The following is a 16468-nucleotide window of genomic DNA, read 5'->3' on the forward strand; positions in this document are numbered from 1 at the left end:
GGAGGGGGGGAGAAATATCTGGTGGGGTGAGCAGAGAAGGCTGCACTCCCTCCTCCTTGTTGTATGCCTGCAAGAAAGCAATGGGAAATCAGTGTCCCCAGCTTTGCCTGCCATCCCTGTATCCTACTTGACTTGCATGCTCCTAGAATCATAGAATCGTTGGAGTTGGGAGAGATCCTTATAGGTCATCCAGTCCCACTCCCCTGCAATGAACAGGCACAGTTCAATCAGGTTGGCAGTAGATGGTGGTGCTTTGATTCTCCTTCACCCGTGGACTGACACAAGCCCTCTCCAATCTCCCACTGTCAGGATCAGTGCACTGTCCCAGGGATGTGTCATGCCCACCTTTGACAGGTTTATGTTGGGAAGGGGTGAGCAGACAGACAAGGTGAGGGGCAGGAGGAATTCCTCTGCCATGGAGCTCCTGGAGGAAGCCAGGCAGGTCCCACCAAACTCCTTACCCTGGGGTCAGGTGCTTTACTCATCCTTGAAAAGCACTTTCCCTGCCAGCGCCAAGGGCAAGAAGGCGAATTGTGCAAGCCCTGCATGCCCTGAGGCTCTGCTTTTCTCAGGCACCAGATATAAACAGCAGGCTGCCTGCCTGTCTCTGTCTCCTTCCTTCGCTCCTCTTCCCCTTTCCTTCTGTCTTCCTCCAATAGACTAAACCCAGCCATCAGGAAGCCGTGGCAGCTCCATCCTGATGGCTCTGTTTGGGATAAACCCAACGAGACCATCCCCCTTGACGTAAAACCAATGCACCCCGAGAACCTCCTGATGCAAAGCTGCTCCCCTCCATTAACAGCAGCCACAGGGAGGAGGTGGGGGATGGCTCACCTCGCTCTGGGAGCAGTGCAACACCTAAACTAGGTGCCTTGAGTGGGCGGGCTGACTACACGCGGGCTGTCAACACCTCCTAATTTCTTTCCATTGATGTTTTGCAAAGTAGGATTCATCACGGAGAGGCTGAAACACCTCAGTTGTTTGGATTGATTCTTGCTTTCCATTGTGAACCCTGTTTTGTTTCCTGCTGTTTCACAATACTCAAAAAAAAAAAGGGGAGGGGGAGGGAGGAAAAAGGAGATATCACCCTAAAATAATGCCTCTGTGGATGGTGGCAAGTAGATCATTTTTTCCACCAATGTAAGATGAGGGGATGGTGGCCTCACATCAAGGAGCCATGTGTTGCCCTAGGGCATGTCCTGACCTCCTCCCTTGTGATAAGAAAATAAATGAAGAGATGAGCACAGCTGTTTGCAGCTGAGGAGCTGCTGTGGTGGTGAAAGCGTTTAAATAAGAAACACCACTACAGGCTCTTAGGAAACCTGCTTGTGCTGCAGTTTGACCGAGGGGCCACTGCCAGCTACCATGGTTGCAACAGGACCTTGTCGAGTTGCAGTGCTCCAATGGAACATGGAGTGGCCACTCTACGTAGCCTTGAAACACCTTCCGCTGCAGTGCAATGGTGCTGGGCTCCAAGCCCATGTGCTGTGACATCTGTGGCACTGATCATAGAATCACAGAATTATTAAAGTTGGAAAAGACCATGAGGACCATCTGGTCCAATCGTAAGCTCATCCCCACCATGCCCACTGACCACGTCCCTCAGTGCCACATCCACAAGGTTTCTGAACACTTCTGGGGACGGTGACTCCACCACCTCCCTGGGCAGCCTGTGCCACTGCAGTACTGCTCTGTCTGGGAAGAAAGTTTTCCTGAGACCTCCATTGGTGGACTTGCAGGCCTCCACCCCACAGGTCATGAGAGGGGACGATAATGGTCCCTATTAAATTTAGGAGTTCATAGTGTAGATCATGAGCTGATTCCACAAAAGCAAGAGAATAAAGGGAACGCTAATCTCAGGGCACAGCAGTGTGTGCGTGCGGCCATGCTGATCTCAACCCCAATGAACTTGGTGGAGTGAGACTGGCACGGTCTGAATCTCAATACCTCACTGCAGAAAAATCTGTTCCTGTCTTAAAAGCAGAAAGAGCAAGGCAACACGTCTGAAGCCTGAGCATATCGCATATCGTCTTGCTCTATTTCCAGGCAGGGTCATAGGTAGATGATTAGTCAAATTCCAAACATCCTCTTCCTTGCTGTCTGGAGATTTGACGGGGATTAGCTTTTTGTTTCTGATGTCGAGCTTCTAAAAACCGCCCTGCATCATCCACGTGAAAATAAATAACTCTATTTCTATCCCAGCTCACATGTAACATAGCCGGATATTATAAAAAAAATAAGCACGTAGCCCCCCAAAAGCAGGCCCTTGCAGCAGCTCTTGCTCCTACCAAGCAAGAAAATTAGCAGCACTCCCTGCTAGCTGCATCCTTCTCCTCTCTGATGGTGACAGATCTCCCTGCTGAGGAGTTTAATCAGCCCTCCCACGCGCAGGCTGTTCTGCCCTGGCACGGCGGCCAACACTATGGCACGGGGCAGCCTTGCACAACTGGAATGAGGCCACACAAGTTGCTTCAGAGCTCCTCGAAGGGCACATCATGAACATCAAATGTGTTATGGGGTTACCCAGAAGCTGGTTTGGCCATCCTCCACCATCAGTGTTCCCCCACTGACCTCTATGGTTATGGTCTTCCTTCAGCTGGTGTCACCTGGAGCGAGGTGAGGCAGACCCAGACCCTTCCCAAATCCTTTTTTTGGAGCCCCCTACAGATTTAACCCAGGTAGAGAGCAGGGCAGCAGCTCCATTCTGCTGGAGGGGTTGGAGAAATAACTAGTATGGTATGGAAAATGAGTGGAATTCTAAGAGTGTCCTGAGGAATTTGAGGTGGGACAGGGCTAGCACTGCTGGAGCATCTAAGGTGAAGTCCTTGCTAAAGTGTCTGGCGGTGGACGCAAGAGCAAAGGTATGTGTTGCATTTCTCTTCCTCCCACTTGAGCTTCAGGCTGGGACAGCACCTGAGGGACTTTCAGGACAATCTTCGTGTTCCACTCCTGCAGATTTCCTGGGCTCTGAGACTGGCACAGCTCTGCTGAATGCCACATTGGTGGAGAAATCCTCCCTCGTCTTCTGGGGTAGGGGCAATTGCTGTGATCTTATGCAACCTAAAGGCATCTTGATCCCTTGCAACCCAAGGGCATCTTGACGTGCTGCCCAACCATAAGGTCCTTCCATTTTGCAATTGAATTCCGTGATTCTGAAAGGGAAAGATACAGACATTCCCCAACCTCATTATGACCTTCCAGACCAACCCTTTGGTCCAAAGTCAGGTTGGAGACGTAACTATCCAACTCGGAGGCGTTGTCATGCCTACTATGCAAGGACGCTTGATGACACCTCGCATAGTGTATATGTGAGGGCTGGCGTGAGGTGGCGTGTTTCAGAGAGGATTGGCTGCATGAGAAACCCAGATAGTCTGAGAGAGAGTGTGTGATGCTGCGAGATGAGGCCATGAGGGTGTGCGCATGTGAGAAAGGAAGGGAGGAGAGGGGGAGAGTGAAGGAGAACACATGGATGCTCAGGGATGTGTGAATGAGATGAAATCTGCACGTAGCCGAGCATGCGACGTAGCAGAGAGGAGGAGAGGGAGATGCTTGGGATGCAGAGCGATCGCCTGCTGAGTGCCTGCAGTGCATGACACTGCAGGAATGTGTCGGCGCAGAGCAGGCTGCACAAAGACGTGTGCTTTGCGAGTGTGCAACTCCACACCGGGAGATCGCCCGTATGCACATGAGAGGGCGTGCGTACGTGTGTTTTTGCAATAGGTTGTGACTCTTTCCTGAACTCACCTGTTAGCAGCCTTCCCTCCCCCCCAGCACTCTGCTGCTGGCTCAATTTCCCTTCAGATGTTTATTACATTGTGGGGATAATCACGCGGCAAAACACCTCCCGGTGCCACGAGCAACACCAGATTGCCTTGCAGCAATGTTTCGATTTCTCTGGCTTTTTTTTTTTTTTTTCCTTGCTTTTTTTTCCCCTGCACACAAAGAGATGCAGCTATGAAAGGCTCTCTCCTCGGAGTAAGTATTGCAAGGGAAGGAGCCAGGGGAAACGGGCTCCCAAGAACCCGGGGCAAAAAAATAAACTCCCGTGCCGGGAACTCTGCTTTGCTTATCTCTGCCTGAGGAGGAAGGAATTGCCGTCCCCGTTCCTCCAAGCCACGTTAAAGGGGGTATCATAGAGTTAGTCATTTTTAATTAATTAATCATTCCAATGAACACACTTTTATTTTGTCAGCCAGCAGCAGCTAGATTTTTCACTTGATACTCGGCGAAGAGGAGGATGGCAAGTTATGCTCCACCCATCTCTCCTTTATAAAAGCTGCAGCCCCGGGTGCCAGTTCAGTCTCTCCCAGCTCGCCGCTGCAATAAAGCCCCACCAGCTCGCTCTGCTCCCATTGCATTTCACTTTTTCGCTTTTCCCTCAGCAGGGTGCAGGAGGTGGCCGGGCTCTGAGGCTCATCGAGGCTTGCACACACAATCCGGAGCAATAAAACCCCTCTGATTGCCCTCACCTGTCTCCAAACCAAAGCAAAACCAATTGCCGGTGTTGGGAAAGGGACGGCACCAGAAGCCAGCGCCCGGCGTGGGGATCCTATCTAAAGGGGAAGATCCGATCTAAATGGGCAGGTCTGATCTAAAGGGGAAGATCTGATCTAAAGGGGAAGATCCAATGTGCAGGAACATCTGAAGGAACAGGAAGAAAGAAAAAGAGCATTTTAAAACAAAAAGGAGACGCTGAGGAAGACTCTATTTTTGGATTTTGCACCAAACTTAGGAAAAGTTGTTTTTATTTTAATACATTTTTTTTCCCAAGAACACTGCTGCCTGTTCCTAGAAGCTCTTCTTTTTCAATGCGCATGCATTTAAGAAAGCAAGAAGACCAAGAGGGAAAATAGCACACGGACTACCTGCTAAGGAGCCACTCATTGGAACACATAGTTGGATGCCCGGTGCTCAGAGGAGCTTCTCCCCACCCACCCTATGAGATAGCAGAGCCCCTCAGCCCTGCTCCCCGCACCCCCCGGTGCTGAGGCGATGGGGACCGGCAGCCTGCTTGCTGCCTGAGGCCGGCTGCCAGTGCTTCCCCCCCAGGGCTCTCCGTCCATGTGCCCGCAGCCGGCGGGGCCTGAAGCCGGCATGAATTTCGGCGTGGTCTTCGCCGTCATCCTGTCCCTGCCCCTGGCCCGCCTGGAGGTGAGTCCCATAGAGGGGAGCTCGGGGGAGAATAGGGGGAGGTGGGGAGGGGATCTCGGTCGTGCTGCCACAGATGGGGGAGGGCTGTGCCTGCAGGGTGTGAGGGCTGTGGGGTGTTTTGCCCCAGTTCCTCAGGAATATGGGTCGGGGCTGGGGTTGGGAAGGGGCTGCCCTTGTGGGTATCCTGGCACCTGGAGTCCTGGGACCCCAAGATATGCTGTGTCCTTCGGTCTCATGTAGGATTTTGGTGCTGCAGTGGCACAGGCTGCCCAGGGAGGTGGTGGAGTCACTGTCCCTAGAGGTGTTCCAGAGCTGTGTGGATGTGGCACTGAGGGATGTGGTCAGTGGGCATGGTGGGGATGGGCTGGCAGCTGGACTAGGTGATCTTAGAAATCTTTTCCAATCTAAATAATTCTATGACTGAGGGGATCAAAAAGATGCAGTGCCCAGTTCCCACTGCAGCCCTAGACAACCAAGCCATGTGTCAATGAGCAGCTCAGCTCAATCTTCCACCCCAACTTTCCTCCCTTTGCATCATGTCTGCCTCTTCCTTCTCCATTTTCAGGCAGTCCCATTCATGGGTGGCAGGGAAGGGACCAGATCATGGCATCACCACCCCAGAGGCCCGTTTTGCCCAAGCCACAAAGGGAAGCAGCTAGAGCTGCGGGCTGCCCAGTGGTTAAGTTTGTTTTTGGCAGAAGATGACATTTCCTCTGTGAGTGGCTCAGATTTTGCTCTCCTATGCAATACCAAACATCAGCTCTGGTTGGTGCTGGGGTAGGGCAGATGTGCCCAATCCCAGGGCCCTGCTGATATGCAGGGTTAGAGCTTGGCAATTCTGGTTCTCCTCTGGGTTTCTTAGGAGGAATAGTGACATTTATCATTTTATGACTGGAGAACTGAGAAGGCTTCCGCATGAGCAGGCAGAATCACAGAATCATTAACGTTGGAAAAGACCTCTAAAATCACCTAGTCCAACCGCCAGCCCATCCCCACCATGCCCACTGACCATCAGTGCCACATCCACACGGTTCTGGAACCCCTCCAGTGACAGTAACTCCACCACCTCCCTGGACAGTCTGTGCCAGAGCCCAATCAGTCCCAACATCTGCTTCAAAGGTGGCATGTCACCTCCGCATCAGGAGCACAGCATGACTCCTACCAGGCTGCAAACAGCCGGCATCCTCCGGAGGTGGCTTGCACCCCCACTCAGCCCTGCCAGGGACAGTGCAGCTGAGACTGAGATAGGGTCTCCCCAGTCTCTCCCCCTTTTCCATCACACCCACTGGGAGCTGGAGGGCCCTGGAGCCCCTTCAGAGGGAGGGAGCAGGAGCACGCGCCCCAGCGGGAAAATATTTGCCAGTTGGAAAGTGAGGATGCAAACTGATTTGCATTTGCCCCACGGGCTGCAATAGCTGCCTTACAACATTTATGGAGATGGGCTGAGCCAGGCGTGGCTTTGCCTGGGTGAAGCCCTGTTGGCAGGGCTTTCTGGAATTCCCAAGGAATGGGGTGCGGCTGAGCATTCAGCAAGGTAGCTTGGGTTCTGCCGTGCCTCTTCCTGTTGGGAGGCATCAGGGCTCATCCCAAGCATTAGGGAGTGACAAGGACACTGAAAGCTAATGCAGCCAGTGATGGATGGATGGATGGATGGATGGATGGATGGATGGATGGCACGCCAGGGGTAAGCTGGTGGATGGAGCCGGGACCCGTGCTTTGCGCCATGGCAGCATCCCACATGGAAGTGGTTCTTGCAAGGAGGGTTGTCCCCTCCTGCCATGACCCCTGGCATAGCCAGCATGGAAATTCTCAGAAAGTTTCCTTTGCTGGGCAGAGGAGCAGATAGCTGGGTGTTCCCCTGCCTGAGACCAGCACATGGGTATATAGAAACAGTGCCCAGAAAGAGAGCTGGAGCATGTCCTCAGCTTCTTTCTCCAGGCTTGGAGGGTCTCTCTTCCCTCCCTGTTGCAGTCTCTCCTCCATACCACCTCTGCTAGCCGTAGAGATGCTGCACCACCAGGAAGGACTCAGCAGCTCTTGCCTGAACATGGAACCTTTCAGCATCCCCAGTGCTCAAAATCCTACGCTGGCAGAAAGCTCCAGAAGTGATGGGGCTGGGGGCAAGGCTAATTTTACAGTGTCATAGGACAGAGGCAGCTTGTGGCTGAGTGCATGCGGGTTCATAGCAACCCCAGCTGCTGAGATCTAGGAGGAGGTCCTGTCCTTGCACCCACAACCTGCACGTGGCTCTGCTGTAGGACGTGCATGGCACTGGGAGAAGGGGAGGGGACGTCCCTGCGGGTGTAGTTCGGGGAAGAGCCAGGCACTGGGGGCAGAGGGAGGGAGGGAGGGAAAAACAAACTTGCTTTCTTCTAGGAATTCAGCGGCCATGCAGGAATATGGGGCCAGGCCTTGGGGCATTTGACAGCCAGCCAGGAGTCCATTGAGACAAAAGTCTTCTTTGATCTGCCGCGCAGTTAAAAAAAGGAGATTGTTAACCTGTGTTAGGCAAATAACTCCGAGGAGCTGTTAAGCAGGAAAAGCACCAGCTGCTTGGGCTGTGCTGCTGGAGATCCCTCCTCTTTCACTGCTCCCCACCTCTCAACCCCATGGGATCAGGTGGTGCTGGACCCTAAAACCTCCACACCAGGTATCCCTAGGTGTGCAGCCCTTGGTTGGGTTCAGGAGCCAGCAGCAAGGTGACACCCAACCTTGTCACACCTACCAATGCTCTCCCCCAGCGGGTGGTGGAGTCTAAAATAAAAGTCCCATTTCCTACACATATTAAGTATCAGGAGGGAGCAGGGGCATCAGTGCACAGCAGTGTTCATGCACAAATGCTCTCAGCTGACAGGTGCAAGCACTAAAAAGCATTTCACCACCTGGTGCTGAGAATTGCAAATGACTGCTTTGCACCATGCATGGCGCAGGTTGGGGAGGTGCCCCAGAGCTCTCATTGCTGGGCTGCTGGTCCTGCTCGTCCTCACACCACGGGGTTGTCAGAAGGCATCTTCATTGCGCAGCGATTCAGTGATCCCTGAATGATGTGAGTCACTCCCTTGCTGTGCATCCATCACTGAGGCTGAAGAAGTGATGCCTGGGGCTCTGAAATCTGCATCCAGACCTGCTGTGAGATGTGACAGGGACAGAGAGGGGCACAGAGGCTTGAGGGGGTCACCCTGCACCACCCCTGCTTGTGTTGCCCCATGCTTGCAGGGCTCAGGGGGCTCTGACTAGTGGGTCCAGCTGTGCACCTAACATCTGTCCCAGGAGGTTTCTGTCTCAGCATTCAGCCACCACGTTTGTCACCATATGAAGTACCCGCTCACTGGGATGGGAGCACTCCCACTGCCCCATCAGTAGAGGCGATGGGTGGGTGGCCAGAGGATCCATGTGTTTGGGATTGTGCCACCCACCTGCTGCTTTTCCCCAGGAAGAAAAGAAACGTTCCGCCCTGAACCCATGCAGGGAAGGAGCAGCACTACACCGGAGGGACCACACACATGCCACTGACCGCCCATAAAAGCCCACATGAAAATCCTGATGCTTCGCAGGCGCACGAGCCAAGCTCTGCTCTCAGTTACAGGGCACAGTGCGGGGCTGTGCCTCCAGAGGCATCCAGCACCCCGCTGAAAGAACTTCTTTTCCACATGAGTAGCCCTGAATGGAGAAAGCTAGGAGCTAAGCAAACACTCCGGCCAGCACTTTCCTCCTCTCTTTTTCTCCTCTTTCGGAAGTATGCTTCAATCAGTGCTTGCTTTCCCACACCACTCCTTTGTTGTTGCCTTGTGTGCTGCCAACGGGACCCATTTAAGGTTGCGTAAGATTCCCAAGAGATTGATAGTGTTGCACCTGCCTGCAGGTTTATCATCCGATGTCTACAGACCTGGTGACTTCAGGTTGTTGGCACCAGCGCCTGGTGACGTCCCAAACCAGCCCTTCTGCCCACCCTTGTTGTCCTCCCAGCACTGTTTGCAGTTGCACTCGAGCTGCGAGCTCAGCTGCAAAGGTCCATCTGCCTCTCCACCCCAAAGCTCTGTTTTTTAAGAGTATGCAAATGGTGGATATAATTGGGCCGCTGTGGTTTGAAAACACGCGCATGCACACGCACATACACCCGGTAATCTCACAAAGCCTGCGAGGGAGTTTCATAACGGAGGGAAATATTGGGAAGGTTTTATCTGATAGCGTAAGGGAAGTCTGTTAAAATGCCTGTACTGCAGGCAGCAGGAATGAGGGGCCACCTGGAGAAGTCATACGGTACCGGAGGAGGAAGCATTGTTGACTGCTTTTGTCATGCTGAGGACTTCACTGCAGAGCTGTGGCATTTCCTTGCATTTTTTAGGGCCTACCAACCACTTTGGTAGTGGTTTCAGGTTCATACTTTCATGAGGCTGTGTCTTTCTCACTATTTCACTGGTTCTGCTGAGCTTTCCCCCACGCTCCTTTGATTCCCCACACTCCATGATGCAGCATTTGCACATCACCCCTCTAATGCTCATTTTCCTTCTTTTTTTTTTTTCTTGTCATCTGGCAGGGGGACCCCATACCTGAAGATATCTATGAGATTTTGGGTGGCAGCTCCGTGCGCTCCATCAGTGACCTCCAGCGTGCCCTGCGGATAGACTCCGTAGGTAAATCTCCTCTTCACCAAACACTCCTCTCTCGTTCCTTTGCTTTTTCGGGAGAAGGGAGGGAGCAATCCATCTTCCAGCAGGCGCACTCCCTCATACCCCACTATCAATGCAGCAACCAGGAGCACGCCCATGTTGGGGTCGGAACTCGATGATCTCTGAGGTCCCTTCCAATCCAAGCCGTTCTGTGATTCTGTGATTCCACGATTCTGTAATTCCTTAACCACTCAGGGGTTGAGCTCTGGGCATTTACATACCCAATCCCCCTGAACCTACGGGAGTTAGACAAGTAGATGCTTCTGTGGATCTCCAAACCTGCCAGGTCTACAAAAATGGTAGGGGATGGGTAAGGGGAGTACTTGGAGCAGGGACCAGCACTTCTCACCTTGCAAGACGCACAGGCAGCAGGGCTCGCGCTGGCCAAGGGTCAAGTTAGGAGGTGGAGGAAGGCGAGGTGGAAGCAGGAGAAAGAGGGCTGAACGATTCCCCGCTTGAGCTTGCGAGAGAAGCCACGTGCTCGGGGGCGAAATCAAGCTGGCCGGGGTAGCCCTGCCTCACCTCCTGCCCCCAGATAAGAGCTCCGGGGGCTGCAGTGCCACGGGGTCACTTGGCGCACAGCGATGGAGCGCACAGGGGTCGGCACGTGTGGGAATTGGAGCACGCGCCACGGCGGCTGGGCTGGCCCAGGAATTTATTTATAAACGGTCTCTTCAGAGCAAATTCCTTTCTATTCTAACCGTGCTCCCGCCTGTCGTCCCCCGGCCCCCCCAGCTCGCCTTCTTTCTCGTGTTTTGTCTGTTTGGAGCTTTGTAATCCTTGCCGAGACACTATCTACGGGGGAACAGAATTTCCTGCTTTTGTTTCCTATGCCAGTCCAACCACTGGCGCAGTCTCAAAAGCATTCCCGCTGCCTTTCAAAACGGCCCTGGAGGGGCAGGGGGGGGAACGCGAGGGGGAGGGCACCAGCTGCGTTCTGCTATTGTTTGCCTTAGAAAGAGGCGACGAGGCTCCCCACCACCGCCACGGCCGCTCCCTGCCCTCGCCCGTTCCCTCCTCCTCATCCACCAGCCGCACAATGGGGCAACTTCCAAAATTAGCCCCTCCGGATTGATTGTCCCAAGCTGGTCCCCTCCCCGCCCCGAGCCTCTTCGGTGCCGGCCCGGCGTGTAGAAGGACAACCTGAAGAGGGAGGGACTCGCTTTTTCAATAGGAGATTTGTTTCGAGTCAACAGTTGTTGCTATTTTTCTCCCTCCCTCTCCTCTCATCAGCTTAACCTTTGCACAAAAGGCAGCCCCCACCCTCGCTGGATGAAATGCAGGATGGAGGGGTGGGGAGATGCATGCGGTCTGTCATCTCCCGGTGCCCAAGGAAAGATACATCTCTATCGCAGCCACCAGCTGCCTTCAAGGCTGAGAAATACGGCGAGCAGTCTCTTGCTGCCTTGGAGAGCCAAAGGGTACACAGCAGGCTAGAGAGCTTGGAGTCATCAGTTTCACTTGAGGTTCCTGGCACTGAGCACAGGGACACAGAGAGCTAGGATCAGGAGTTCCAGGAGCCAAGTGGACTGAGATGTTTCTTTCCTGAGCTTAAAAACTCCTATAGACCCAACAACTAAGGTGTGTTGGGTGGGAGTCATCTCCGTTAACTATGGCTGCCCACTGGCTAGCCATGGCCACTTAAGCCAGTCACCCAAACACCCTCTGTAGCCCTTGGAGAGCTGTAGGTCCTTATAGAGCATGGCCCACCAGATTCTAGGTGTCTGCCTCTGGATGAAATGAATGGTGACCCAGAAGTGATCACACCTCTTCAGACACTCCGAAGGGAGTTCCCCTCATGCACAGATGTTGGCTGAACAGACACAATTCCTCCTCATGTATGCAGCTTCTGTGCACATAACCCAAATCCTTCAGTAGCTGCTTCAGAACTGAGCGGAGAGCAGCATCCCTACTGGGAGGGCTGTGCTCGGATAGCACTGAGGAAAAGGGATGGGATGTGATGGATATGGGAAGTCTGCTCCAGCACATATCTGATAAACAGAGATCTTCCACTGGCCCAGATTCCCTGTAAGAATATTGCTCCCTTGATGCTGACGTCCATTCAGCTTCCTTCAGCTGCTAAAGCAGGCCAGAGAAGGAAAGAGCTGTGGCCGGGTGGGAGCTATCTCTGAGCGCAGCCATTGTCCGCTGCTCAGGAGGGGCTGCATGTTGGAGTGCTCCGTAGGGACTATGGGCATTTCTCTATTCAGCACTTCCTATGGGAAAAAGTGGAGGGGTGGGAAGGCCCTGCACAGAGCTGGGCTGAATGCTATCTGTTTTCTTCTCCCATCTTTAACAGAACTACCTCCTGTTCCTGCAGCTTACCGTGGTGCAGTAGAGGGGAAAAACAGCCATTTTAGCTTCACTTTCACGTTCTGCTATCAAACTGACTCTAGCCTAGAGATTCTTAAGCTGGGCTGTGGACCCGCAACATCCTGGTTGCAGAAGACCAAACTGAACCCCTTTGCTGCTCCTCTCCCACTCCAGGTCACAGCTGTGACTTTGCTGTGGATTTACACATGCACGACACCCCAGGGCCTTGGCCCATACCTCTGCACTGTGTTTGGTGGGCAAAGCACCAGTGCCCTATGGTTGGACTAGGTGATCACAGTGATCTTTCCAACCTTCATGATTCTATGATTCTACTGTTGTATGATTCTATGATTCTTCTCCTGCCTCTGCCCGCTGCTACCATCTCTCTCCTTCCCTTTGCAGAGGAAGACAGCTCTAGCCTGGACCTGAATGCAACTCAGCCCAGCCAAAACCATGTGTCCCTGGCTCGAGAGAGGCGAAGCCTTGGTGAGTGTGGAGTGCTGCACCTCATATGCGTGCTGGGGTACAGATTATAGTACATGTGGAGGCACTGTTTCCAGGAGGGAGGTGGGCAGGTGAGCAAAGAAGAGCATGTGAATGTGGCAAAGCCATATGGGGTCTGTTCCTCTCCCCACTGATGGCTGCAGCAGGTTGATAACAGTTGCACAGCCTCTTTCATCCTCACTTCTCCTCTCGGCCTCTACAGATGCTCTGGCAGCAGCAGAGCCAGCTGTCCTCGCCGAGTGCAAGACGCGGACGGTGGTCTTTGAGATCTCCCGCGACATGGTGGACAGCACCAACGCCAACTTCGTGGTGTGGCCGCCCTGCGTGGAGGTGCAGCGGTGCTCCGGCTGCTGCAACAACCGCAACGTGCAGTGCCGCCCCATGCAGATTCGCATCCGGCACGTCCAGGTAAGGCAGCTCCCTAAACCCCAAACCCTCATGCAAGGCTCACATAGCTGCCCGTTCCCTGATGCTTTCTTTACGGTCACGTGGTCCTGCATGATCCATACAGTGCTGCAGTCTCTGGCATGGTGATGTCTGTGCTTTTGCTGTCCAGCAGCTGGGAACTGTCACTGCAGCAGTGTTCCTATGTCTTGAGAGGGCTTCATCTTCTGTGTTAGAGCAGAAGAACCAGGATGAGGCACTGGCACAGGTTGCCCAGAGAGGTGGTGGATGTCCCGTCCCTGGAAACATCCAAGGTCAGGCTGGAGGGGCTCTGAGCACCCTGATCGAGCTGTAAGCATCCCTGTTCATTGCAGGGGAGTTGGACTAGATGACCTTTAAGAGTCCTTTCCAACTCAAATGATGAATCAAACAAACCAGGATACTGTTTTCAATGCAGAAAGAGGAGGGCTCGGTGATGTCAAGGCTCCATCCCTCAGCTGCAACAGGTGTTGCAGCAGCTTCTCCTCTTTGCCAGCCCCACAGTTACCTGCTGAGCCAGTCCAGAAGCAAAAAGACACCTGACAGCTCACCTCTCTGTCCTTCTCTCTGCTAACAGTGATCCTCTTTCAGCTTCCTCCCAGACAGCTCTTTTAAAAATAATACTCATCCTGCATTAATCCCCTGCCTGAGCCCTAAGAGACTCCCCCAGGCAGAGGTTGACTGGGAAATATTGCATTCAGGCAGCTCTGTTCGTCAGGAAATTCCTTTCTCAGAAAAGCCAGGCTGAAATGAGGGAAAAGCAGGGGGGGTGCAGGAGTTGTTTTTGTGGAAAAAGCAAGTGAGAGGTCAAAAGCCAGCCACAAAAAGTGACCTGGAAATGGTTTCTTTGAGGACAGAGGTCTCACTATTGTTTGGCTGGAAGTGTTTGTCTAGTGAGCAGCGTGTGGTCTGAAGCACATGGAGTGGGCTTTCAAGGAAAGATAAACAGCGTGGCCGCTACAGTGCTGCCCTAGGGATGCTGCTGGGGGCAGTGGGTTTGAAGGAATTCAATCCCACAGGCAACTATTTATAGCTGCAGAGCACTTAGGGACTGTGTGCTTGTCAGATAAGCTGAATGGGGTCAGACCCAGAATGGAAGAGCCCCAGGCTGTGGTGGGATGCAGCGTGAGCCTTCCCTGAGTCAGCACTGGTGGAGAGTCCGAGGGAATTTCCAGAGCACCACCTTCCTCTGAAACAGAGGACTTCAGCCCCATGAGTTGTTAAAGAGCTGCAGACAGATTCAGACAGGCCTGGTGAGGCTATGTCTGCTCACATCAAGCACAGGCTGTTCTCTTTTTGCCCTTCCTGCGGGATCCTGCGGTGATTAATTCTGGTTGCCCCCACGTGCACGCCATCCCGGCCGTACAGTTTCTGCATGTGGTCAGCCACTCATTCTACTCCCCACCAGCAGCAGAGACAAGTTAGGAATGGGAGAAACAAGCAGTCAAATCCAAGTTTAGCTCTGCCCTGCTGGTGTGTGCAAAATTAGTTCTATATACACCACCCCTGGTCTCAAGCTGTGTGCTCTCCACTGCCTTCTGCCCTGATAGGAAGAGAGCCAGTGTGTAAGTGCACAGACACTGATGATTTCTGCAGAGTGGGAGCTACAGCGGTGTTCATCTTTGGGCTGCATCTCTCTTGAAATAGGTGAACAAGATCGAGTTTGTCCAGAAGAAGCCAGTATTCAAAAAAGTCGTTGTGCCTTTGGAGGACCATGTGCAGTGCCGGTGTGAAGCAGTGTCCCGGCCGCCCCCCAGGAGCAGCCGGCCAGCACCCCGTGAGCAAAGACGTAAGGACCTCAGCCTTTGTAGTGCAGGGGGAAGCTGGGGAGGGAGGAATGAGCTCCCTGCTGGGTGGTGAGGCAGTGGCACAGGCTGCCCATAGAAGCTGTGGTGCCCCATCCCTGGAGGTTCAAGGCCAGGTTGGATGGGGCCCTGCGCAGCTGAGCTGCTGGGTGGCAGCTCTGCTTACAGCAGGAGGTGCGACTGGGTGAGACTGCAGACCTCTTTGGTGACAGTGCATGGGGAAAGACACTCCAGCATCATCCATCTTCCCCGCTCTGTACGCTCTCCCCTCTCTTTTTGGCAGGCTTGTCGCCGTCGTTCACCACAGCCGCCATCTCCCAGAGGAAGCGGGTACGCCGGCCGCTAGCACAGAAGAGAAAACACAAGAAATACAAGCACGTCAACAATAAGAAAGTGCTGAAAGAAATCCTCATAGCATAGAAGTGCTGGCAGGGGAGAGAGAGCACAAGGCAAGTGACAGCAAGCTGTTTTTTCCCTGGGTCAGGGTTCTGTCCTGGTGCTTTGGACCCTTCCCACAGCACCAGCAGCAACTCAGCATGGGGATGCAGCAGGACCTGAGCGTGGGAAAAGCCCAGTGCACATGTTCCATGTATGGCTTTATGGCTCTTGGGCTTCAGCCTCCCCTTTGCCTCACTTAAAGGCAGACAGCAACCTTGACTTCTCTCCACACCTAAATTCCCGTGGGATCTGTGTTATTCATCTCTTCTGTGGAACAGCTCCTGTTCTCCTTTCTCTATTGATTCTCTGTTGAAAGAAGAGAATTAATGTTGCTCTGGGGATCCCTTTTCCTTTCATTTCATTAGTTTAGTTGGCAGAAAGACTCCGAAGCAGCAAAGCACTTGGTTCACCCCTCTCCTAGCGGGAAGCCTGTGTGCTTGAGAGAGGTCACACCAGGGAAAGAAGAGCTGGAATCTCAGGCAATAGATCTGGACTTTGTCAGTCCAAGGCCTGATTCTTCTCTCTCTGACTTGTGTAAACAGGAGTAATTCCCTCATCACCAGAAGAATTTTACCCCGCCACAGCTGTTTGGAGGAGCCTGGGTCATGCCTCACTCAGGATAGGGGAACAATGACTCTTGGGATCTGGGGACAGATCAGCTCAGCTCTGGCTTGAACTATCTAGAAGGAAATATAAAGAATGTCAAAAGCCCTCATGAGCTCTTCTGTTTGGTACTTGAGCATTTCTGGAGGAAATGGCAGAGGGTTATAGGCTGTCTAAGGAGGTGGTGGAGTCACCATCCCTGGAGGTGTTCCAGAATACCTGGTGTGGATGTGGCACTGAGGACATGGTCAGTGGGCATGGTGGGGATGGGCTGGCAGTTGGACAGGGTGATCTTAGAGATCTTTTCCAACCTTAATGATTCTATGATTCTTTATCTTAATGCTGTGCCTGTTTTTGTTTGCCCTCCAGGTTTATTTAATATATTTGCTGTATTGCCCCCATGGGGTCCTTGGAGTGATAACTTTTCCTCTTTGCCAGTCTGCCTCAACGACTGAATCAGGCGGCAAATGGTGCTTCCCTTTCCATCAGTGGACCTTCTCCTACCGAAGACTCTCCCTTCTTTCATTTATTAACATTTTAAAGTTTTACAAAAAACAAAAC

At 53.0% G+C, this 16468-nt stretch overlaps 1 protein-coding gene across 1 annotated transcript; it reads left to right on the forward strand.

Moving 5' to 3' along the window:
- Positions 1 to 4290: 4290 nt before the first annotated feature.
- On the forward strand, positions 4291 to 16468 carry PDGFB (platelet derived growth factor subunit B). Its single transcript, XM_010710865.3, has 7 exons — positions 4291 to 5151; positions 9689 to 9785; positions 12537 to 12620; positions 12841 to 13046; positions 14709 to 14850; positions 15150 to 15315; positions 16277 to 16468. The coding sequence occupies exons 1-6, from the start codon at positions 5062 to 5064 to the stop codon at positions 15284 to 15286; spliced, it is 756 nt and encodes a 251-aa protein (XP_010709167.1). The 5' UTR covers positions 4291 to 5061; the 3' UTR covers positions 15287 to 15315; positions 16277 to 16468.

The sequence above is a fragment of the Meleagris gallopavo genome, chromosome 1 (assembly GCF_000146605.3).
Source record: "Meleagris gallopavo isolate NT-WF06-2002-E0010 breed Aviagen turkey brand Nicholas breeding stock chromosome 1, Turkey_5.1, whole genome shotgun sequence".
In the NCBI taxonomy this organism is placed as follows: domain Eukaryota; kingdom Metazoa; phylum Chordata; class Aves; order Galliformes; family Phasianidae; genus Meleagris; species Meleagris gallopavo.

What these genes read in the sequence shown, in the direction of transcription:
- PDGFB (XM_010710865.3), top strand. Translation starts at nt 5,062, where the DNA reads ATGTGCCCGCAGCCGGCGGGGCCTGAAGCCGGCATGAATTTCGGCGTG. An exon ending in CCTGCGGATAGACTCCGTAG is followed by an intron (nt 9,786 to 12,536) that starts GTAAATCTCCTC and finishes TTCCCTTTGCAG; the next exon opens with AGGAAGACAGCTCTAGCCTG. An exon ending in AGCACCCCGTGAGCAAAGAC is followed by an intron (nt 14,851 to 15,149) that starts GTAAGGACCTCA and finishes TCTTTTTGGCAG; the next exon opens with GCTTGTCGCCGTCGTTCACC.